The sequence below is a fragment of the Gopherus evgoodei genome, chromosome 7 (genome assembly GCF_007399415.2).
Source record: "Gopherus evgoodei ecotype Sinaloan lineage chromosome 7, rGopEvg1_v1.p, whole genome shotgun sequence".
Taxonomy (NCBI): domain Eukaryota; kingdom Metazoa; phylum Chordata; order Testudines; family Testudinidae; genus Gopherus; species Gopherus evgoodei.
The window spans coordinates 129,325,074-129,350,643 of record NC_044328.1 but is presented as its reverse complement, the minus strand read 5'-3'; the positions used below and the strand labels follow the sequence as shown (position 1 = coordinate 129,350,643).

The 25,570-nt window shown below is 46.6% G+C and overlaps 1 protein-coding gene across 2 annotated transcripts in view; it reads right to left on the bottom strand.

Moving 5' to 3' along the window:
• Positions 1 to 244: 244 nt before the first annotated feature.
• FAM107A (family with sequence similarity 107 member A) overlaps positions 245 to 25,570 on the bottom strand; it is a 59,867-nt gene continuing 34,541 nt past the window's right edge. For both annotated transcript variants that reach the window (XM_030570980.1, XM_030570979.1), the window contains 3 exons: positions 9,264 to 9,438; positions 3,444 to 3,600; positions 245 to 2,351 (listed from right to left, as the gene is read on the bottom strand). In XM_030570980.1, coding sequence (XP_030426840.1) covers positions 2,244 to 2,351; positions 3,444 to 3,600; positions 9,264 to 9,438 — 440 coding nt within the window. In that variant the 3' untranslated portion in view covers positions 245 to 2,243. The remainder of the gene's footprint in view (positions 2,352 to 3,443; positions 3,601 to 9,263; positions 9,439 to 25,570) is intronic.

The window sequence follows — 25,570 nt, the reverse complement described above, 5'->3', positions numbered from 1 at the left end:
TTAACCAGTGCTGTAACCCCTGGGAGGAAAGAAATGTAGCCATCAGAAGCCATCGACCTGGCTCAGTTAGGTTTGGCTAATAACAACGTTCGTTAGGTATCAGAGAGGTAGCAGTGTTAGTCTGCATCTGTAAAAACAACAGAGTCCTGGGGCACCTTACAGACTAACAGACGTATTGGAGCATGAGCTTTCGGGGGTGAATACCCACTTCGTCAGATGCATGTACTGCACCTACAACCATCCGACGAAGTGGGTATTCACCCACGAAAGCTCATGCTCCAATACGTCTGTTAGTCTGTAAGGTGCCACAGGACTCAATGTTAGTTATGTTGATGCTTCTTAGCAAGTGTAACACAGTGTTCTTCACAGCCATGTGTAAAATGGTCCCAACTGCTCCCCTTTTGTGCTGGTGAGAAATTTCTCTTTAAAAAACCAGAACACACTGATTGCCCAACAAGCTAACTGAAAAGCTGCATTTAGCAGACAGGATGGAGTAGCTGTTGAACTGGGTCTATGCTGACCAGAGGCAACAGATTTTGGAAACAAACACTTGCTGCCAGAATAAGCAACAGTCTCTTGAACTAACAGAGCGTGGGGAGACCAGACAATGTGTTTGTGGGGGCTGCTTTAACTTTTTAAGAAAGATGTGGTGAATCCCCAGAACTCATTGACTTTGCATGTGAATCCGCTGGGGCTCACACAGTGGATATTGTTTAATCATCTGATGCCTTTGTCACAGGCCATATCCGCTGACTGCTGCAATTAGACAGTCGGCATCCAAAGGCAGCCAGCAGGTTATTTTACTCTCATATTTTATCAGGGACACAGTGAATGATAAGAAGCCAAGATGGGCCCGAGCCAGAGAATTTTGCTCCAGATTGGAACGTCCCCTAAGTTCAGGCACGTGGGGACCTGAAGTTTGGTTAGGAGTGCAGGAGTTCTGACAGCAAAGGCGCCACCTTCCATGGCAACACATGCTGGCCTCTGCCACCATGAATGCTAGAAGATACTCTGCATTCATGGCAAATGAGCGTGGCTCCTCCCCCGTTAACAGGCCTCCAGGGGAAAAGGCTAACAATAGAGCATGACCAAGTATTTTGCAGTGATCCGCATCTGCTCCTCAGTCACAAAAACTGGTTCAGGTCACTAAGTCGAGCAGCTGCTAGGTCTGAGGGGCTTTATACTGACCCCCCCACCCTGCCTACACCAGCTCTCAAGCAATGCACCAGGAATGCGCTTTCCAGAGCTGTTAAAATAACAGGTGCCTAGCAGGTGGGAGGGGACCCAAAGCCCAATCTGGAGAGAAGAGTCAATGAGTCTGCCACTCTGACTCTCTCGGTATGAGCGTCTCTGGTCCAAAGGGACCTGCCGGGTGCGCAGGGTGCAGTCTGGTTACCACTAATGCTCAGAACTCCCAGTCTTTGCTTTAAGTGTCTAACATTAGCTTTAAATCCCGGGTGGCCTCTGTGGTGCAGCCCAGTGTGCTACCTGCTATGTAGCTACATCCTAGTTCGTTAACATATTTCCAGTGTAACTTCAGAATCGACACCAGGAAAGAGCTGTCCCATCCTGTTTGGCAAGGCTGACTCAGTAACACACAGATATGGGACTTGAGTTTCTCACAGCAGCTAAACAGGGGAGTACTGCGAGAACACATAGCTTCTCTAAGGAGGAAATTTTACAGTCACCCTACAGCTCTCCCAGCTGGCCCCTGCGCGTCACCGAGGGCATTCCCAGCAATATGCAGCATCATCCCTTTAAGGTGTCACCTGCAGGTTTCCAGGATGCCCTCCCAAGCTACAGCTGCTGTCTTGTAGAGTTCAGTACCAGCAGCCACACGGTCTGAGATCATCTGGTATGATTACTTAGGAGGGTCTCCCAAACCTGTTGAAGAACTGTCATTCCATAAGTGCCTCTGTCTTGAGCATATGCTGTATCTCAAGGGGTTAACCAAGAGTTAATAGGGATGGATGTTAGCATGAACCCCCAAGTTGAGGGGAGAATGACATCGTCTGCCTCACATCTCCTCATGTGTGTACTTCTACTGGTAAATACCACAGCTTTACCATTTAAATACCCTGTCCTGGACGGGAAAGGCCTTTTATGCATTTCTACTGGAGCAAGCATTAGTAACAGTAAGTAGCCCCAAGGACATGGCTGTAAATGTCCACCACATACAAAGATGTCAGTGTGTAGGTATTAGCGCCAGCTTGACATGATCCTCCATTTAGGTTTGGCAGATGCTACACTACTTTCTCTTCCCCAGTTAGCGTTGACGTTCTTCTTAAGTTCTCTTTTACTTTAATAAATTCTGGTGCATGTTCTTCATGCTTCTCTTGTCCTCTCTCCAGCTAGATGAAAGAACAGAGAATGTTATTTGTATGCTAGAGAACAGAAGTGCAATCCATTCACTACACTGTTGCAGGTTTCATACTTAATTACTATTGGCCGGATTCTGTAGCTTTTACTCAGACTGAGTGGCATCTTGTTCTGCTATTAGTCCCGTTGGTTTCAGTGGACCTATTTACAGAGTAAGGTCCTACTTAATGTGAGTAAGGGTAGCACATCTGTCCCTACATAAATAAACAATGGATAATTATAAACTATTATTTCAATTTAGTTATTAGATCTGGAGCAGCTAAAGATTTCAATTGTAAGTAGTTTGAGAAACTAGACAGCAAAATCAGAATGAATTTCACTCAGTCGCCCGGGCTGACAGCAGGTCTGAAGGGAGGACCCGATTCCTGCCAAGCACAGGTGTATGGAACGCTGTAGAGTAGGCCTGGCCGGCAAACAAAAATACCGTTTTGTGACAAATGTCACAGTGTTGCCATTAGGTTTCATTCTACAGCAGAACAGACTGAGACCTTTCAAAATTTTGCACCCAGAAACTGAGAGCGAGTGAGACAGAGCCTAGCCAATAGCCCAGTGGTTAGGGCGTGCACCTGGGATGTGAGAGGCTGCATCAGGCAGAGCAGGGAGCGGAACCTGGCTCCACATGGCCTAGGTAGTAACCTAACCGCTGGATTACTGGCTATTCCTGGCTGGGTCTCCCTCTCTGAGTTTGGCCAGAAATTCCATCCTAGACCCGAGAAACCTTCCCAGCAAAAGCTTTGCCCACTCCAATACTTTCCCAGGGAAGGTTTTGGTTTTGAGTGACTGGCATTTTCTGGTGAAAAAATGTTATGTCAACAATTTCCAGCAGTCTCTGGGGGGTGTTTTGCCAGAGGCTGCCCACTGGGGACAGGATGCTTTGGAGGGTCACTACTCAGCCACTGTAGTTCCACCGCACCACCTCGCACTCGGGGTAGGACTAAGGCCAGGGCTCAGTTCTGATGAAGAGCAAACCCTCTCTTTGGACTTGGCTCCATTTTAAGCACCTTCCAGCCCTTGTGTGGTACACTTCATATAACAATGGGAGTGATTTAAAATTCAGTTTCTACCTGATCCAACCTCTGCTGTCGCTTCAGAAGCTCTTGTTCAAATGGAGACTGCAATTTCTTTGCCTCTTCTTCTTCCTTTTTCTGCCTGAGCAGCTGATTTCGCCGTCGGTGCTCAAGCACTCGCTGGAGCTCTGGCTTGCTCTCCACGCCCAAGCCTCTGTGAACAGAACGCAGAATATCTCTGAGCTGGAGCCCTTTCTGCCCTCAGCCCAGAATCTCACTGCCGTTAGACGTGCGGAGCCTGCTGGTTCAGAGAGCTGGGGCCCAATCTTCAGATCCAAATAGGAACATTAAAGACCTGAACCAAACCCCATTGAGAGACTCCCAACCATTTCAGTGGGCGTTGGCTGAGGTTCTAAATGGCCCTTCCTCACCCAGCTGAATAATGATGCAAGGCCTGGTGCCAAAACTGAACTACATCACGGTAAATAAAATGGAAACTCACTTATTCCTGGGGTGGAGCGTATCCACTCCCCGAAACTACATGCAAAACCCAAGCAACGTTCAAATGACATCATAAAGATTTTACATTTTAGCTATAGGTTAATGAAGTTTATTGGCTGGGATTTGTATCTGCTGTTAATCCATTAATGCATTAACAGGGGATGTATAACATGCCGTGGTGCATACTGGCGTGCAGGGCATGCTGGGAAATGTGTGCTGTTTATAGTGAGTGGCTGGGAGTCGTGGGCATAGAAAGCTTGCCAGACCTGGTGGCCCTGGTCCATTGCCACTGTCAAGTTCTGTGAGTTTGGGGAAGTGGGACAGTTTGGTGTGTCCTTTCTCATTAATTTGTAGCTAATTCTAAAACAGGATCATGTGGAAGGCTGTGAGTCTGTCATGAAGGTCACGGATTCTGTGACTTTCTGGGACCTCCGTGATTTCTGCGGTGGCTGGTGCAGCTGGATCCGGGCCTGTCCAAATATACCAGGCAGCTCCTGGGCCAGCTGCACTAGCTGCTGCTGAGGCAGTCTCGGGCCACTGCCCTCTTCATCCCCCAGAAGCACAAGCGGAGGTCTCTGCCACTGTGCCCCCCCAACCCAGCAGCAGTGGGGTCCCTGGCAGCCACCGCCTGGCCCCCCCCCCTCCCCAGCACCTGCAGGAGTCCTGGGCCGGGCACCGCTGCCCATTCCTCCCAGCACCCGCAGGGGTTCTGGGCCAAGTGCTGTCCCCACAGAGCATCTGAGGTGTCCATGGTCCCCCCCCTAGATCAGCCATAGTGCTCCCAAGCCACTCCCTGCCCCAGAGCACCCATGGCACCCCGGGGCACCCCCTGCCTTAGAACCCCCAAGCTTATATAGTACAAGTCATGGACAGGTCACGGGCCCCTGCCTGTGACCTGTCCATGACTTTTACGAAAAATACCTGTGACTAAAACGTAGCCGTAATCATGTGTAACGTTATGGGGCTGTTTAAGTGCCTGAGTTTTTTCGTTTTTACCAGCAGGGGAAGTGAGTGACAGCAATTAGCCCTGCAGTTTATTTCCTCGCCATATTTCTCTAGGTGCTTCACCACTCGCTTTATGGCTCTGCTGATTTTAGAGATGGAGCTAACACAGTGATGCCTATGGGCCTTTTGGTCAAAATAAAAGGCCCCTTCTGCTGAACGCAGACGTTTCTGTCAATAACTGTGGCAGTTTCATCCTTGGGATAATACAGCAGTGCGGGTCCGAGCAGCCGAGGTAGGCGACCTGATGGGCTCACTGAAAATGAGACATGTCCGGAGCTTTCACCTGTGTGTTCATGCATTGTGGACACATGAGAGAAGGTCTTGAAGCAAATCCCTAGATTCAAGCACCTTCCACCGCTGGGATGTTCAAAATCCAACCAGAGCTAGATTCCGATTTTTCAAACGCCTCCAACCATCTTTATAATGGGCCACATGAACCCCTAAGACACAGGTCAGACGTACTCATTATTAGTTGAGTCTCCAGCTATAAAACACACCAAAACCACATTAAAATAACAAAGCCAAGCACTCCGAAGTCAGGAAACGCCTGTGTGTACGCTTTATGAGACAGTCGTCGATTACATGGGCACATACTGTTATTTTCATCAAGACCCCTGCCTCATTCCGTGCACAGGGTGGATAGTGCACAGGCAGGCTTAATTGTGGCATTTCCTAACTTGTGAGGGCTTAGTTGTGCAACTTTAATGTTCTTTTAGCAGCGTTTTTGTGTGTGTAATTTCCTAGGTTTTTATAAAAGCAAACTGGCATCACAGTGACATTCATGTGGGCCATCAGCTGGGTTGCCACTTGAGCTGCAACTGATAGCAATAGTAGCTTGGCTCTCTCTCATACACACAGACACACGTACTTTGCCAGTGGGTTTCACATCTGCCTGCTCCTCCACAGGCTTGACCACTTTGGCTGAAACTTTTTAAAAAAACAATCCAGCCTGAGCAGACAGCTGACATGGACAGGTTCAACCCAAATGGTTCCCGGTGCCTGAAACCAGGGTCTTAGAATGGGGAGTGTTGGGCAACTTGCTCCGGTTACATAACAGACTGAGCGAGAGGTTCAGGTGACCTGCCCAGGGCTGCATAGGGAGATGGTGACAGAGAACCCAGCATCCTCATGAGTCTAATGCCCCAAACACAAGACCACCTTTTCCCCTCTCTTTACACTACAGTGTGAGGGTCCCTACTCTTCTAGGATTGGGGGAAGGTCTAAAATCTTCCCCACCACAGAGACGCTGAACCTGTCCCTTGTCAATATTAAAAACCCCTTTGATCTAAATCACTAAAATCTGTTATAATCACTTCTGCCTCATTGTGACTCCATACCTGACAACATTTGCAAAACTCGCTCAGCAATAAATTCATCCGAACCGATACACTTATGGGGACACATCCACACTTGCTGAACTTCGAGAAGCAGAGACTTTGTTTAACTTTAGTTTGACTGTGCTAAAGTGTAAGAAACTAACAGAAGAGCTGATTAAGATGTGCTCTCAGTGCTATTGACACAGGATGGCCTCTACCTAGCCCCCTGGTCCAGGGCAAATGGAAAGTCAGAGTCCTTGGAGGACAGGTTGGAGTAGTTTGGAACTGTACATTTTACTGAACTTCTAGAAGTAGTTGGAGATGTTTTATTTTTTAAGGGAGAGGAATCAAAAATTTTACAGGTGGCCAGTATGGGGAAAGACTGATTATGCTGTGATCTGCCACATTTCTGTAGGCTTGAGCCAAACTCCATGTAAATCAATGCACTTGGGATCAGCCCCGAAAGCCCTTTAAAGCTGGACAAAATATTCTGAATACGGTTATATTAAACTGCAGGCATGAGGCACATTTTATAAGATACAGGGCATCATGCTTTCTTCTGGAACAAGGATTTTCTTGGTCACTTTTCAGCTCTTAGACTCCACAAGGCCTGGGGTGGGGGAAGCGGTGGGGCAGTAAGCTGCAGGGGGTGCTCTGCTGGCACTGCAAGGGCGGCAGGCAGGCTGCCCTCGGCCTGCGGAGTGTCCGCCGAAGCCGCGGGACCAGCGGACCCTCCGCAGGCAAGCCACAGAAGGCAGCCTGCCTGCCGTGCTTGGGGCGGCAAAATTCCTAGAGCCGCCCCTGTGTGGGAGGGCGGGAAGGGGGACAACTGGAGTTTAAAAAAAAGATGTCTGAAGTTCTCAAAAGAGCCAGCGAGCTCGTGGTCATATAGGCTGCATTCTGGTGACATCTAGTGGGCTAAGTGGAAGTAACATAAGGCCGCATGCCCTGAGCTCTAACATCAAATTGCAGCTCACTTTTGCATTGATCTGTGAAAAGTTTAGCTTAACGAAGTGCATTCTCTGCTCTGCTCCAGCGCGGTGTGTGCTGGTGACCTGTCCAAGTCCACACTATCACCTGTAATGTCAGGGTCAGTCCAAGTCCAGGTTGTGTCAATATCAATGACACCAATTTGCTTTCGAAGGGCTTGATTGTTAGCTGATTAAATACCTTGATTTGTCTCTTATGATTACTGCAGTCACTTTCACTCAGTCTCGCTGCTGTTTATAACTAGCCGAGCAAATGGATATTATTATCATTTGATTACATAGATTCATAGACTCTAGGACTGGAAGAGACCTCAAGAGGTCATCGAGTCCAGTCCCCTGCCCTCATGGCAGGACCAAATACTGTCTAGACCATCCCTGATAGACATTTATCTAACCTACTCTTAAATATCTCCAGAGATGGAGATTCCACAACCTCCCTAGGCAATTTATTCCAGTGTTTAACTACCCTGACAGTTAGGAACTTTTTCCTAATGTCCAACCTAAATCTCCCTTGCTGCAGTTTAAGCCCATTGCTTCTTGTTCTATCATTAGAGGCTAAGGTGAACAAGTTTTCTCCCTCCTCCTGATGACACCCTTTTAGATACCTGAAAACTGCTATCATGTCCCCTCTTAGTCTTCTCTTTTCCAAACTAAACAAACCCAATTCCTTCAGCCTTCCTTCATAGGTCATGTTCTCAAGACCTTTAATCATTCTTGTTGCTCTTCTCTGGACCCTCTCCAATTTCTCCACATCTGTCTTGAAATGTGGTGCCCAGAACTGGACACAATACTCCAGCTGAGGCCTAACCAGCGCAGAGTAGAGTGGAAGAATGACTTCTCATGTCTTGTTTACAACACACCTGTTAATGCATCCCAGAATCACGTTTGCTTTTTTTGCAACAGTATCACACTGTTGACTCATATTTAGCTTGTGGTCCATTATGACCCCTAGATCTCTTTCTGCCATACTCCTTCCTAGACTGTCTCTTTGCAAATGGTCAGATTTGCAAATCTTTACGTCAGATTTGCAAACAGTTCAGACGGTTAGGAAACATCCCACTGAGAATCAGTAGAATTCGCTCCTTGCTCAAAGGGCTCTGTACCAAACGTGCTTTTACCCAGCTGCTTTTGAAATCACCACGTTGGACGTTAGTGCGGAGGGCTGATGCACCTGTTGGGCCTGATTCCGTATTGCCCCATTCCAGCTTTACACTGCTGTAACTCCATTGGTTACAACACGGTTAAACTGAAGTAACACACTGGAGAATCAGGCTCATGAATGCTCTCTCAGCCTTTAACCTAGCAGCAGTCTGCTTGTAGGGAACCAGGTGTCAGCATTTTCCCAGTGTGCAGGATCTTGCATTGATATGATCTGTGCTGTCAATAAACAGAGCACTGCTCCCCAGCACAAAATTCACACCAAACACTCCAAGAGCAAGAGGCATAGAAGGGCTGTAAATCATGGCATTGCCTGGTGGGCAGAAGGAGTAAGACAAGAGGAGGAGGGTTCGGCTAGCTGAGTGATCTGATTCTCGGAGGTGCTTAGCACCTGCAGCTCCCACTGCCTCCCATTGGAGGGGCTGGTGAGCGCTCTGCAGCTCTGAAAAGCAGGCCCGGCATTTAGGAACTCCTTAGTTTTTCTGAATGACCAAGTGATTCGTTTACAATCTGGGTTACAGCATGGCAGAGAGACGCTGCCTCCCACCATAGCCTGTTTCACACCTTTTGCTATTTGCCCATAACAGTAAAGAGCTTTACCACAAAAACGTGTCACTCCTGAGCTGATGTGACACCAGAAACCAGTCTCTCTCGTCCAGCCAGGGGTGGCTCTAGGGATTTTGCCACCCCAAGCATGGCAGGCAGGCAGGTCCACCGAAGCCGCGAGACCAGCGGACCCTCTGCAGGCAAGCCGTGGAAGGCAGCCTGCCTGCCACCCTCGCTGCGCCGGCAGAGCACCCCTTGCGGCTTGCCGCCCCAAGCACACACTTGGCGTGCTGGGGCCTGAGCCGCCCCTGTGTCCAGCTCATGCAAAGGCAGCTGAAGAGACATTTGCATCTTTGCCTCACCTTTTGTGGTTCATAAGCAGCTCTCTGTGGAGCTCTTGGTGGCTTTTCGAGGCTTTTACAGGATTTAGGAGCTTCTTAGGTTTGATGAGATCCGGGTTTCCATCTATGTAGTCTGGGTGAGACATAAAATTCCTAACCTCAGGTCGCTCCCTCTGTATTTCTGAATACATAGACGCTGGAAGAGAAAAGAGAAGGCTCAGTATCGACAGGAACACATTGAATTTGAGGTCAAAATCCAACAGGTACACCTTCCTTTCACCCCACCCCATCATGTGTATGTGTGTTTTAGTTGATGTACGTGTTTTTTAGTAGCCCCAGGTAGCCTCTAGTGAAGGGCCAGGATGCTTGGCGCTGTATAAACACAACTAAAAGAGGGTCCCTTCCCCAAAGAGCTTATAATCTAAGTGTGTGTGTGTGCGTGCGTGTGCATGCGCGCACGTGTGTGGCTTGCTATGTGTGGGTGTCCATGGGTGTGCATATATGTACCTGTCATAAACAGATAGCTAAGGGTTAATGTCTCTTACACCTGGAAAGAAGTACCTGAAACACCTGACCAGAGGACCAATCAGGAAACCAGACTTTTTCAGATCTGGGTGGAGGGAAGTTTGTGTGTGAGTCTTTTGTTCTTGGGTCTTCTGCCTGTACTCTCTCGGCTATGAGAAGTGATTTTTTCTGTCTCCTGCCTCTCTAATCTTCTGTTTCCCAGTTGTAAGTACAAAAGATCAGATAGTGATTTATATGTTTTTTTTGTATTTACATGTCTATAGTTGCTGGAGTGCTTTGAATTGTATTCTTTTTGAATAAGGCTGTTTATTCAATATTCTTTTAAGCAAATGACCCTGTATTTGTCACCTTAATACAGAGAGACCATTTTTTATGTATTTTTCTTTCTTTTTACATAAAGCTTTCTTTTTAAGACCTGTTGGAGTTTTTCTTTAGTGGGGAACTCCAGGGACTTGAGTCTGTGCTCACCAGGGAATTGGTGGGAGGAAGAAGTCAGGGGGAAATCTGTGTGTGTTAGATTTACTAGCCTGACTTTGCATTCCCTCTGGGTGAGGGAGGAAGAGAGATTAGCTCTCGGTACTTCTGTTTTCCAAGGCTGGAAACGGGGAGGGTGGAATCCCTCTGTTTAGATTCACGGAGCTTGCTTCTGTGTCTCTCTCCAGGAACACCTGGAGGGGGGAAGGGAAAAGGTTTATTTCCCTTTGTTGTGAGACTCAAGGGATTTGGGTCTTGGGGTCCCCAGGGAAGGTTTGGGAGGACCAGAGTGCCCCAAAACACTCTAATTTTTTGGGTGGTGGCAGCTTTACCAGGTCCAAGCTGGTAACTAAGCTTGGAGGTTTTCATGCTAACCCCCATACTTTGGACGCTAAGGTCCAAATCTGGGACTAGGTTATGATAGTACCCATGGAAAAAATCATGCTGTTTGGAAAATCCCCATGATAGTGTGAATTTTATACAAATGAATTAGTCCACTTGTTAAAACAGTGCCAGCCGCTCAGTTCACTGGCTACAGCATTTCATGATAATTGATTGATTAATGCAATAGAGAATCCTGTGGCACCTTGTAGACTAACAGCTGTATTGGAGCATCAGCTTTCGTGGGCAAATACCCACTTCGTCAGATACATGACATGATGCAAATACTGCATTTAGCTGTATGGAATGGAAATCTATTTTGACATGTGTTTGACAAAGTGGGTATTCACCCATGAAAGCTCGTGCTCCAATACATCTGTTAGTCTATAAGATGCATAGGACTCTTAGCTGCTTTTTACAGATCTAAACTAATACGACTACCCCATTGATACTTGATTAATGAAAGTCACCATACTGTAATCATTTATGACAATGAATAGCTCATAATAAAACAAAAGACAAACACTGGCCCAGATACTCCCATGCGGTGCAGCTGCTTTGCACGTTACTGCTAGTGCATCCAGACCCTAACGTGCTCAGATCCAGGTGGATCCATGACGACAGGACGTGACTCCATAAACTGCTCCAAAGAAATGGTGACAAATTGTATGAAATCCTCAACTTTCAGAGATCCCCAATTGGTCTATTGCTTTGTACCCAACCCAGTGCCCCACAGCGTCAATATTACAGTTCACACATATAATACTTTTGCACATGTTAATATGTCAAAACATGTGCTTGTGATGTTGTAATTGACAGTATTTTGGATGTCAAACAAGCCTGCTGATGTTGTCCAAGGTTCAGTAATGCTGTTTTTTGCTTTAAAATTTATACAAAATGACCAAAACCACAGACTGAGAGATAAAGTACATGAACTTTTAAGTGTTTTTTAGTGCAGTGCACAGTCAGGCTGACGGCGGTTGTGCCAGGCTGCGTAAAGGCTGCATGCATGCAGGAATTGAAGTGGCCTGTAAAGAGGAATTCATTCTTAATGACTCACTCACAACCACATGCCTGTATGGTTTGGATATTTACGAATCAGTGCAGCGTAACCTCAGGAAGCAGGTGCATGCAAGCAGCACCACATCAGGAACTGTCTCTCTTTTACATTTGGGTCTAGGGAACAGTAGGGCAAACTGTTGTTTTGCAACATCTTTCTCTTCTCAGCTATAAAATCCATTTGAAAGAGCAATCAATGGAACAAGGCTGGCTAGGCCCTTCTTCCACAGTCAGTAAGTGGTCACCAAACTTAAAGTGGGTTGCTAGCAAATAAAATTGTGTAAGAACAAATACTGCTGAGGAAAATGACTCAGTTCTGAACAGTTTCCCATTGCATGTTAATGTGGCTAGAGCCCCAGCACACTGGGAATGAAGAAAAACAAATCACAACCCATTACATCAGCGTAATTGGGGTGAAAAGTTCAGTACACATTTAAAGGCCGCTGGAATCCTGGGCCAATGATTTCTTATACCAAATTATTTTCCATTAGAATCATACATTACTACTGGCAGATGTGAAAGATGGCTGGGTGCAGCCGTTCAGTGATAAATGCCTGGCTGATTCATATACTTCTAGGGCCAGATCCTCAGCTGGTGAAAATCAGGTTTCAGTGGAGCCCAGTGATTTGCAGCAGTGGAGCGGGGGAGTCAGTCAGGCTACTTTTGGGTTTAATTTGTTTTGTTTCTTCCCTTTTCCAGAGGAAACAAGGGGAAGGACGAGAAAGCTAGGGGAGAAAATACCAAAATCCCAAAGGTTGTGAACGGGGGCTAGGAACAGGGCAAGAGCTAGCACAGGCCATCATTGCCTCTCCACCGGAAAGTCAGGGCCCACCCAAATTTCCACTCCTAGCTATGCCGCTGGTGGAGCCTCCCGGACGACATGACACTGGGCTAGATGGACCTTTAGTCTGACTCAGTCTGGCCATTCTCATGTAAATCTTCATGGGTCCTTTGCCTGACACAGTTCAGGGTGGAGACTAGAAAGAAAAGTGCCCGTGTTCCCTAAAACACGACTCAGGGCTTACCTGTGGATTCAGGGCCCAGGCATCTCTTCCATTGCACTCTACCAGCTGGGCGCCCTATGGCCAAATGAGGAGAAATGTTTCTAGTGGAGGTCAGCCAACGTTTTCAGGCCTGCAGGTAACTAATGTCAAAGCCATAAGGCTATCCGCCTGCTTAGTATCATCATGTGGAGGGTTTGTGTTGTAACCCAAGCGCCCTCTCTGCAGCACTGGGCCTGTTTTTGCAAGGTTCAGTCATATGTCAGTGATATGTCCCTTGTAACTGCAGCCAAAGGGAGGCGGGGGGGAGCCTGCAGGTGAGAGCAGCGTGTGGAGCCTCCTGGCCCCCCGCCTAGGAGCCGGACCTGCTGGCTGCTTCCGCGGTGCAGCGCAGAGTCAGGACAGGCCGGGAGCCTGCCTTAGCCCCGCTGCTCCACTGACCAGGAGCTGCCTGAGGTAAACCAGCCCAACCCCAAGCCCCACCAAACCTAGAACCCCCTCCTGGACCCCAAATCCCTCAGCCCCCACCCCCCAGCCTGGAGCCCCCCTCCTGCATCCCAAACCCCTCATCCCCAGCACCCCCAGCCAGACCTCTCACCCCTTCCCGCACCACAACTCCCTGCCCCAGCCCGGAGCCCCCTCCTGCACCCTGCACCCCTCATGTCTGGCCCCATGCCAGAGTCTACACCCTCAGTTAGAGTCTTCATCCCCTCCTGCACCCCAAGCCCCTGCCCCAGCTCAAGTGAGTGAGGGTGGGGGAGAGTGAGCCACCGAGGGGGGGGGGGATGTAGTGAATGGGGGCGGGGCCTCAGGGCAGGGGCGGGGCCAGTGTGTTCGGTTTTCTGCAATTAGCACCTATAAAAGCCATTGGCAGCTGTTCACATATGTTCCCTTTCCTCATGCCTAGATGTTTGAGGCTTTCTAGGGAAGGCGCTTTTCAGAGGGAAAAAGGCCAGAGGGCGTAGATCTGAGACAGGCCATGGACATTGGAGGGTGCTTGGTTTGGGCTCTGCTTGTGGCAGTTTTCTCCCCACCCACGCAGAGCTGTGAAAGGAGTGGAGGCCTCAGTCCATTTCCTAGCAGGCAGGAGACTCAGAGAAGCCGCTGTACCCCTTGGCATCCCGGAGGGCAGCTTCAGAGAGAGGTGAAGACAGGATAGCCCTAGAGCCTGAATGGTCTCTTCCGGGTACAGGGGGTCCCACAGGTCAGGCTAAAGCCTGCTGATGGAGCAGTAGTGGGGAGCTCTGAGTTCTTTGTCCGTATCTCAGACTGAAGCGCCTTGTCTTTGTGCCAGACAAGCAGAGAACGGAAGTTTTTCATGGGACCCATCTCAGAATCATTTACATCCATTTACAAACAGAATTGGAGGGCCAGCATGGAAAGTGCTCCTCCTGTCTAGCTTGGAAAGAACACAAGAGAGAAGACCAAAGCAAAAGGCTTCGAACCCAGATGACAACCTGACTCCCGCATTTCCTGGCCTTGTCGTAATTCTCTCGCCTTTCTTTCTTAGTGGAAATTCCCTTTTGTATTCCGGGGTGAAACTGGAGGCGCAGAGACACCTGGCATTCATGTGGCTCTGAGGGAGAAGGCACAGCCTTTGTTATTAGTCTGAGAAGCCTCATGTAACATTTCAGTCCTTGAGAGGAACTGCCTTCACTTTGTTTTTCCAGAGAAAGGAACAGAGTATTGTGGCTGAAAAGCCCTGGGGTGGATTGGCCGCCTGCCTGGAGAGCTCCCAGAGCCGGTCAAGCAGCCGGTTCATCTACCTGAGCCAGACAGACCAGACAGTGATGTGGGGCTCCTGGGGCTGTCTCCATGAGACGTACAGGGAGAGAGACTGCATGACAGATATGGGGCCCTACTCCTGCTTGCATCGATGGCTAAATGATCATTGAACATTTAAGTTAGAAATGGGCCAAACCCAAACCCTTCCGGCCATGCCCTACCCAGTGGGGTGAGGTTTGGGTAGCAGGGGGCCCGGTTCCAAACCACCACTGGTTTTGGTTTTGCAGCATGTAAACCAGGCCTGGTTTAGGCCCAAATCATCATGGAGCTGTGCAGACCTACCCAGCGCGGGATTGGGCCCCTAATGTTTACATTCATACCAATGCAGAGTCCAGCTGGGCATAATCAAGCTCCAGAGTCAGGAACCAATTTATTTTAATAAAACCATGAGATTTCTAAAGCATTGGATGCCAGGAAATGGTTACGCCAGCTTTCGCTGCAGCAGATTCACGTGCTCCCTTCCTGCTGTTAAACTGTGTATCTCGGCAGCGTGCAAGTCAAACAGGAGAAATTGGAGTGAAATAGGAACCAAGACCTCAAATTGAAGAGGAAGTGGGGAATAAAAGGGAAAGTCATTTCCTTTTAAAGGAACAGGGTTAACGCACCTAGGGATAGGAGTGGTGAAAGGAGGAGGTCCCTTTGTTAAATGTTTACCGGTCCAAGGCAATGCCTAGGCCCAAAGAGTATGGGAGAAATTCTCTTCTCAGAGGCACAGAGTGCGTATTCTCAGGGGCGCCTCTAGCTTTTTTGCCGCTCCAAGCATGGCAGTCTGGCTGCCTTCGGCGGCTTGCCTGCGGGAGGTCCCCAGGCCTGTGGATTTGGCAGCACGCCTGTGGGAGGTCCGCCAGTCCCGCGGCTTCGGCATACCCACTGCTGAATTGCCGCCGAATCCGTGGGACCGGCTGACCACCTGCTGGCAAGCTGCCGAAGGCTGCCTGACTGCTGCCCTCTCAGGGACCTCCAGGGCGCACACAACGGCTTGCCGCCCCAGGCATGTGCTTGGAGTGCTGGTGCCTGGAGCCGTCGCTGCGTAGTCTGCAGCCTGACCTGTGCAGTTCTCACTGCTGAGCAGATCTTAAAGGAGAATCGTGCCTTAAAGTTTGCATTTCAGACCACAGTCAGTCACTGCAGATCTGCAGGACTTGAAACAGGCATGCCAACAAGTTAGGTAACTTTTAAGCAAATATGGAGTCAATATAAAGGAAGTTTCTATAGCAACTTCTTGCTTCACTTAGGTTTTGTGCTGTGTCTAGCACGCAGGACGCCTTGTTCAAGAAAAATCCAGTGAGCCTTTATCGTATCACCTGTTTCTAAAGCAACGGAGAAGTTCTGCTTAAGGAGCAATACACAGATATCTAGAATATGCACCATCGTGTGTGACGAGGGTGACCAGATGTCCTGATTTTAAAGGGACAGTCCTGATTTTTGGGTCTTTTTCTTATATAGGCTCCTATTACCCTTCCCCCAAGTCCCGATTTTTCACACTTGCAGTCTGGTCTCCCTGCAAGGGGCCCAAACCAGAACCTTTTATCTGAGCCCAAGTGCTGCCCCAAACATTGGTTGTACAATGCAATCCAGAGCCAGGGCCAGCTCCAGGCCCCAGCGGAGGAAGCACATGCGTCGGGCGGCACATGCTAAGGGGTGGCATTCTGGCCATTCTTGGGGCGGCACAGTCCGGGCAGATTTTTTTTTTTTGCTTGGGGCAGCCAAAATCGTAGAGCCAGCCCTGTCCAGAGCTAAAACCCCCACCAGACTTGAGGACCTGAAGCCGGTCTCCTTTTTGGTCCACCTCTGCATTTTACAGCAGAGGGTTAATGACCATGCTGGCCAGCCCAATGTGGAGCACTGATTGCCTCCCTTAAAACATGGATGGGTAGAATGCTTTGGAAAAGCACTAGCTGGTGTTTGAAAAGCATGGCTTCTCTGGAGTGTTAGATAACTGCAAATGCATCTTCTGAAACTCTGCCACATCAGGAAAATTGTAGCTCCCCATACTTGTATGCATACTTGTTAGTCTGATAGACGCTGCCTTTGAGACCCACGAAGCAAGACATAGCTAAAATGTCAGGTCTCTATCTAATTGCCAAAATCTATACTGAATTAATATCCCTGCACCCTCCGTAGACTGAGGTCTTTCAGCCGTGCAGTCCCCCCAGGCTGCTTTCTCTGACTGACATTGCAGCAGCAGTGGATAATTGTTTCTGGCCATTTTTGGGCCCCTGTCAGAGGCCCGGTGTTCTGGAGACAGAACTGCATTTTTGCAAGGGTCACCAAAGTGCGGGAGGTCCCCGCCTGGCCTGGGCAAAGAAGCAAAGTCCGGGTCATGAACAATACAGGCCCTTCCTGCTGCTCTGCGTGCGTGTGTCTATTGTGTGAAAAAATAATTCCTTTTGTTTGTTTTAAACCTGCTGCCTATAAGAACATAAAACAGGATACTGGGCTAGATGGACCACTGGTGTGACCCAGTATGACCATTCTTATGTTCTTATTCTGAATACTATCCAGGCAGGGGTGATGGCTTCTGGAGTGGCATGATGCTCTCTCTTCCCCTGGGAGCTGGTCTCGCAGACACTAGCATCACTCTCTTTCAGGGCTAAGTTATATTTTCTGGACTGGGGTGGAAACCCAAACTCAGAGGGTGAATCGAGCTGTGAAGCCCATCACTGTATCTCATTTGCTTCTGCTGTTTGGATCACAATGATGTCATTTCCCTACGAGACAGGAGATACATGTCACAGAGAATATATTTGGGGTCCTTCTACTTATCTCTAACTAGACAGGATTCACTCTGGAAATGCCCCGTCTTGGAAAAATGGATCATTTCATGGCCTTGCACCATGACCACAGGACCATATATCCCCATACCTGGCAGAGACTTGCTATGCTGGTGCTTGGGGTGCTGTTATTAAAGGGCTCTAACTGCCTTGTCTACTGGTCTGGGTGCATGAGAATAATCTCAGGGAATGTTAAGTGGATTAACTCCCCTCTAAAGGGAAGTGAAAGTAATCACTCAGTGGACAGGTGCCATGGCTGGTTATAGCTTGAGGCTGGGTCCAGCAGGTTTCTAAGAGACAAAAGGATTGAGAGGGGGAAATTACTAAAAACAAAAGCAAAGAAAGAAAGAAATCCAGGGCTATTAAGCTTCAGAAGCTTTATTTCTGAGCTGAGGTTCTGCCCCAGCACGCCAGGACCAGAGCTGTACTGGGGAGACCTGAGGACTTGGAGGCTAACTGCTTTTTATAGATTTTACTCTGAAATTCTTTCCCTTTTGCAGCTTGGCTGCCTGCTCCCTCCCTGACAGTCTCTCCTCTCCAGCATCACTCCGCCTGACTTGTGCTTCCCTTCTCAATTCCCCGTTAACGTTTCCCCCTCCCCGTAGCTATAATCCTCTTCCTGCTGAACAACCCCCCCCAAAAGGAAAACAGGAAACCAACCCATCCACAACCTTCCCCCACTCCGCACGGGATTTACAAGCTGTCCCATTGTTCACTCTACTTGTACGTTAGGTCCCTTCCCACCACCCTTTCTTTGGCTTCTCTGTTTTGATTGTTGCTCTCCAGGGCAGAGACTGCCTCTGGCTCTGTGTTTGACAAATAGAACAATAGCCCCTCCCCTCATCTTTCTTATCATAATACACATAGTAGGCCAACAATTCCCTGGCAGTGTTTATGAGCTCCACAGACTCCTGGGCTTTGTGGCTGAAGCAGCACTATCCTTCACTGAGGCCTTCCGAAGTCAGCAGCCCTTTAGAAATCCGTTCTTGGCCAACCTTGCGATGTTGTTGATATACAACTCTCAACCAGCGACTCTCACAAGCTCTGCTGGCTTCGCTAACGAGTGGATTCCACTAACTGGATGTCTGCTAGTCTGCTGTTTTTATTCCAACTTAAAAAATTTTAAAAGGGCTGAAGCTAGAAATGTCAAAGTTAGCTGGTTTGGTTGATCTCATTGACACTTAAAAATCAATCACTATTTGAACAAAATAATTTCACAGATGTTTCAATGATTAATGTTTCCAACTGGGGCATCCTTGACTAATGCAGCCTTAACTGGGATGACCTTAATAAATGCCCCCTTAACCTGGAAATATATTATTATAAATGATTTATATGTTTTCATAAAATTGTGTGGAAAAATTCTAATGCACACATGTAAAAAGTTCTGACTTTTGAAAGGTATAACTTTAACGCTATTGAGCTTTTCCTCTTCAGAGCACTTTGATTTTTAGGCTTCAGTCAGATCTACAAAACAAGCCAAGTTTGCAATTCCTAGTTTCCGATGGTTGAGTTATCTGAGTACTAATTTTCTGGCTAGAACATCTGAAGAAAAGGTTTTCATTCATGACCGAATAATTGCAAAATGATTTCACTCAATCTTTCCAAAAAAGTTCGCCTTTGAGCAGAGACCAAGCATGGAAAATTTCAGCCCCAAAAGGAGTTTTTAAAATAAACTAGGAACAACTGAAAAAGGGGGCTTAGATGAAAGTTAGAAAATATCTACAACAGGTGGTATCTGTTAAATACAATAGTCCTAGCTTAACTAGAGGGGGTGCTGCAGTAGACATGTATACTTGGTATAGAAAATAGTCAAGGGCAGCAAACAAACATCTATTATCCCTCTTACACGTTCTTGAAATACTGCTGCTGGATTTTCAGGGAGGACTGAATGTGCGTTGTAGTTCATTATTTCATACTTCTATATGTTATGTGATTGCTTCAGGCCAAATTATATCAATAAAATGCTTTTCCTCCTCCTCCTCTTTCTCTCTATTTATAGGTGATTGGAACATAGGGCACCAGTGCAAAACTAGAGGCCTGAAGCATGATTCTGGGGTTGGGGTCAGGACGCACATGGAGGGAGCATTAATGTCCATAATTCTAGGAAACCCTGTTCCTGCTGGAGATTGGCCAGAAGGTCAAAACTTGACCAAGATTCCAGAGGTTAGGTATAAATGTGGCTGTTCAGGGCTCTTAAAATCACTGGCTGAAGAGAGTGTTCTCCTGTATGGTGATTTATGAATACAGCTCTAGGAAGTAACCCATTGCTTATTTGCATATCCTGTCTGTATTTTATTGTAATAAAAAAGAACAAATCTCAGTACAGTAACGGCAAAATAGCAAATTAGCGATGGTGGCTACTGAACTGGGTTGGTGTACTATCAACACTTTTATAGTGTACTGGGAGAATATGCATTGCATGAGTCATCTAAAAGCCACAACTCAGTATACTGAATTGCAATGTGGCTTTTCACAGCTAGTTGGAATTATTTTGTTGTTGCTCTGACACTATGAAATAACCTATATTATGCACTCAGTATGCTCAGCTGCAGCACTGATTAGTTTGTAGTCATTTCCGAGAATTTGCCATCACAGTGGTGTCCTAAACTCAATCAGCGTTTTATCTGCCAAAGCACAAATATTAAACACAACAGGTCTCCATGGCAACTCAAATTTGCACCAAGGTTCCAGTGCCCAAGCCAACTCCTTTTATAACTCTGGATCTGCTAAACTTAAAAAAAACAAAGCAACCAACCAAACAAAAAAACCCAAACCCCCAAATGCTGCATCCTGCAGAAATTATATGAAAAAAACATCTTTATGGAGCAATTTTTGATGGGATCTGGGAGAGATGTTTAAAATAATAGCAACTGCTTTAATATCTTTTGAATAACAGATAGGTTAAGGCAGGAAGGAAACTAAATATCAAGCAGATATTTAAGGCTATATTCAAAGACACACAAAGAACTTGCTGTTAGCTTTAAAAAACCCACCTCAATTACAATTAGGAATAGCCAGCTTGGCCTTTTCTTGTTCTGTGAACTATTGCATTTGCTAATTCACTTAGAAGTTCAATCTCCTTTGTTGCATAGAGATTAAAAAGGATCTGGCAAAGGCCATTTAAAATTCACTGGGTGGATGGAAAATTCTGCAGCATTCTGAATGCTTTCTGCTCCCAAAGATGTTTGAAGTGTGATGCTTTGCCAAACGGCTACAAATGTACAGTTCCCCAACATGTGGAAGTCTGGCTTTAATGTGGCCAGAAGGTGGAAAGAGTTTGAGAAATCTCAGCTAAGTCTGTATTCAGACACCAAAGGGCTGACATTGGCTAACCTGGCGAGCTGCTCAAATGAAGCGCTTTCTTTCAAGCTAGTACCACGGTTTGCAGTAGTGCTGGTAGGCCTTGACTGGGCACCACCAGCAAATGTCTGTGCCATAGAAATGACATTGGGCATTTGGATGAAATGGAACAATGTCATCATTCACATTGCCACAGTTAGGGCTGCATCAGATGTGTCAGCAGTGCTCCCTGATTTTAAGATGTCTATAACCTGGCTGCCAAAATTCACCCCGGCTTAAACAAGAATCAGAACTTAGTGATATACCTATAGCTGTACAGTTTGTGCTGGAGGCTGGAATTTGACAGAGGTGCACCCCCAGAGGCCCCAATTTAGCAAAGCACACACCTGACTTGAACACTGAAGTCAAAGGTGCATTACAACGTGTGGAGATGGAGGAAGAAGGTCAAGTTTCAGGAGGGACTTGGTTTGGTATGTCACCAGGGGCTCAGGAGTGCAGGATGGGCAAGGCAGCTACCAGACAAACAGGATATAAAACTGGCCTCTGTGCATGCTGAATACAGATCTCTTTCCTGCCACTCTGCCTGCCGCAACACTCTTCAGTAATTAAACAAATGGGAATTAAGCACATGCTTAAAGTTAAGCACTTTAAGGTAGGCTGGAGCGCATGTACACGTGTCTACGTGCCCCATGGTACTCTTTGTTGCATGAGCACAGCAAGGGTTTTTGTGTGTGCCTACGGCGGCACACGTAGAAGTGCAGGCACCTCTTGGGGCCTTCATGTCTCTAAACGTAGATGTGACTGTTCAAAAACGTAGCTAACAGTTTGCAGTTTGTTTGTTTAGAAGAGAGATGGCTGCAAATGCTGAATTCCACAAGGAAATTTAATGCATGAACCTAGAGCGCCTTCAGTATCACATAAAAATAAATGGCATCCACATTGACAATACCATGGACCACAAGGGCCCTGTTACAGGCTTGTATTTCAGTATCCACCTATTAAAAATCCCTAAATCTTAATGAAAAGAGTCCCTGTTGACCGAAGGAGCCCCTGATATCTCAAAATCCACACACTAAGTCTAGAAGTTCCACCTTATCACTGTATAACATAAAGGTTCCCAGGGAGATACCAGGACAAAGCATAAGACTATAGTTTCAAGGGAGCCTTTTTGATGAATTAGGAACTTTAAAAACCCTGCACATTTTCGGAAGAAAACACATATTTTCCAGAAGTTTTAATGTGTGCATTTCAAACAGCAAGACCCAGAACTTCTGCTTCCTGCAGGCCCTTGACAACGCAACTGGCACGAGTTCACTGAGCCAATTTGCAGGAGGTCTCAGATGAGTGCGGGAAGGCAATCTTTGGATCTATCTGAAGGTGATTGTAATCAATAGGGGAATTTCCACTGACTGCAGCGGACTTTGAATCTGGCTCTATATATGGTGTGAGATGTGGTGTGATGACACTATATATTATGCCATATGCATGTCCTAAAGAATGAATTAAGGCAAAGAGATTGTAAGCAAGACATGAGAAGTAATTCTTCCACTCTACTCTGCGCTGATTAGGTCTCAGGTGAGTACTGTGTCCAGTTCTGGGCACCACATTTCAGGAAAGATGTGGACAAGTTGGAGAAAGTCCAGAAAAGAGCAACAAAAATGATGAAAGGTCTAGAAAACATGAGCTGTGAGGGAAGATTGAAAAAATTGGGTTTGTTTAGTCTGGAAAAGAGAAGACTGAGAGGGGACATGATAACGGTTTCCAAGTACATAAAAGGTTGTTACAAGGAGGAGGGAGAAAAACTGTTCTTCTTAACCTCTGAGGATAGGACAAGAAGCAATGGGCTTAAATTGCAGCAAGGGAGGCTTAGGTTGGACATTAGGAAAAACTTCCTAACTGTCAGGGTGGTTAAGCACTGGAATAAATTGCCTAGGGAGGTTGTGGAATCTCCATCATTGGAGATTTTTAGGAGCAGGTTAGACAAACACCTGTCAGGGACGGTCTAGATAATACTTAATCCTGCCATGAGGGCAAGGGCCTGGACTAGATGACCTCTCGAGGTCCCTTCCAGTCCTATGACGCTACGATTCTATAATTATCCTTCAGTTTGAATTTCTTGCCTCTTGGGAATTTATATCATAACCCTGCAGTTATTTAGACGATTCTTTTGCTACTTTACTAAAAAGAGAGAAGATTGGAAATATTTAGGTGTAGGCTGTTCTGTATCCCAACATCCTGTACTGAAAGTCATACAAAGACATAAAATATACAGTAACAAATCAACAGCAACTCTTTGTTATGCTTTTAGCCTGAGGTTACACTGGAGAAGTCATGGGAGTTTTGAATTCTTCTACAGTCCCTTTGACCCACGCTGCACAAGTAACGGTAACATGTCTTAGATCTCTGGAGGAGCCTCAGGTAACATTTCCAACTGTATCAAGGGAATCCAGAGATCGATTGTTCTGTTTCCCAACATTGCTGACATGCACAATGACTTTGGTATAATCTGATGCTGTGGGAAAGGGACAGATAATTGTTTTGACTTTTATTCCACAAACACAAAGAAAACGTTAATCTGTCATGAGTTTCTGTTTGTTAGAGTTCTCCTTGCTTTATAATTCCCACAGTAAGGTCTTTGGGCAGTTCTACAGAGGAAATTGTCACAGTCCTCTGAAGTCAGTGATGTTATGCCAGGATCTGCCCCTACATGTTTACAGAGCAGAGTTAGATTTGCAAAAGGATCCTGACCAGAGAGACACAATCTACTTGCTCCAGACACAGTTCCTCCTGGACATTACTCTGAAGACACAGACCAATAAAGCAGCCACATACTGGTCCCTGTTTTGTCACAGTTATGAGCAGCACAGCTAGTATTCTTTAGCCAGTGGGAATGTGTCTTGCATGACATTAATAAAAACCTAGCTTCCAAATCAGAAGCATTTTGAATGCTGACCTGGCCCGATCCTCTTGAATTCTCCAAACCCCAGGAAAATGAACTGATTTGGAAAGTTTTGTTCAGTAGATTAAGAGAAGAGCCAAATGCAGAGCTATCTTGTTTATGTGATCAAAAGTGAATGTATTCTAGAAGCTACCAGCGACTCAGTGGTGTTTAGAAATCCTGTAGACAGATGCTTTTAAAGGATCAAAATCTACAGTACGTGATTCAGAGCAGTAACCATGTTGAGTCTCATTATTAACAAAGATCATTTTGGGGACAAAACAACAACTTGATTCCCTTACATTAGCCTATGGCACCTTAGAGACTATTTTATTTGGGCATAAACTTTCATGGGCTAAAACCCACTTTATCGGATGCACGCAGTAGAAAATACAGTAGGAAGATATATATACACAGAGAACATGTACAAATGAGTGTTGCCATACCAGCTATAATGATACTAATCGATTAAGGTGGGCTATTATCAGCAGGAGAAAAAAAAACTTTTGTAGTGATACCTTATATTAGCTTAGTGTCTGCAGCGGTGATGGACATTGCAATTAGAATAACAGAAAGCCCCATGATTGGCAGATGCTAATTATCATAACTGTCAGAGCATCATTGGCATCATCATTATGATTTTCTGAACTGTCTGGGTTCTTAGTTCTTAGGCAGCTTCTGGAATTTGCTGCGCATGTAACAGGGTATAACTACAGACCTGGCAGACATTCCCCTCCTCATCACTCACCCTTGGGTTGAGCAGTCACGTCTCCGAGGAGCAACAGGGCACGCTCCCAAAGGAAGGCAAAAATCCTTTGTCTCTGTTTAATCTATAGTTTTAAATAATTAACCAAGCCTAATTCTGGTCATTATAATGCAATAGGGAACTGTAACCTGATGTGATCACCCTGGGAAATGATTCCTAATTCTCTGAATGAGAGCGGCAAATGCACACATTGCAGGTTCTCCAAGCTTTGATCAAGACTAAAATTGAGGGACAAAACTAAGAACAAAGGGCACCACGTCAGGAGGAGAAAGAAAACACGGATGGCATTACAAATGCAATAAGTTAGGTTTTATGGGAAGGAAAGTTTGTTTTTTTTTTACAGTTAAGATCTATGTGATTTCAGACCAGGTGAAGTGCGTGAATCTCTGTGCGATGTCACTCTAGGTGTGGAAAGAGACTGTTCTCCACTAGTTTATTAAGCTCATCTCATAGCAAAGGCAATCTCTCTAGGGACTGCTCACAGAATCAGGTTCTTCTCACCATGAATAAGGGTGGAAGAAAATGGCCTTTTGTGGCACAAACTATTGCTGGGGAAAAGCAAAGAAATCTTGACAGCAGTATCTGCTCACATTTTTATACAGCGGCCACAGTACCTATTGTCACCTGGATTTTGAACTGTGTTCCTGATGCCGGGTTCAGGGATAAAGAACATATGGGGCACATTTCAGAGTGTCCCTCTCAGCACAGTGCTGGTGGCTTCCCTGTCTTTCTTATTAGCTCTGACATGGTGGCCCCACAGCGATGTATTCATAAATTGGAGACTGAAAAGAGGGCTGGGTTGCCTAGTCCTTCCCTAGTGCCAGTGCAGGCCTGTTCCCTGCAACGTATTTTGTACTGCGCTCTGTCAAATCTCTCTAACCTGATATATTGTTCTATTAATTTCGTGCTTGTGAAGGGTACCAGGCTGACAGCCCTGGGGAATGGAGATCTCTGTTCACCCACAGAGCAAGTGCAGCACAGCCAGCAGTAGTGTGAGCTTTCCGTAGTGTCCCCGGAAGTGTCAGCTTTGGGAGGTGGGTGCCTATCCACGGGAAGGAGACAACACCCTTTACTTCCATGTAGGTCAACAGCTCTCAGTTGGTAACATCTTTGGGTTACCACTGATCTAACTAGATTGATCCAGCAACCTGTTGTGAAAGGCAAAGACTCCACAGCACGTTACCAAGCTCCTGAGTGATCCAGCCCTTCCTACAGCCTGCCATTTTGGATCTGTAAATAGTCAGTGGCATTACTCTGGATTTACACCAGTGTTACTGAGAAAGAGACTCACCCTGCTACATCCCCAAACAGCTGTGCAAGGA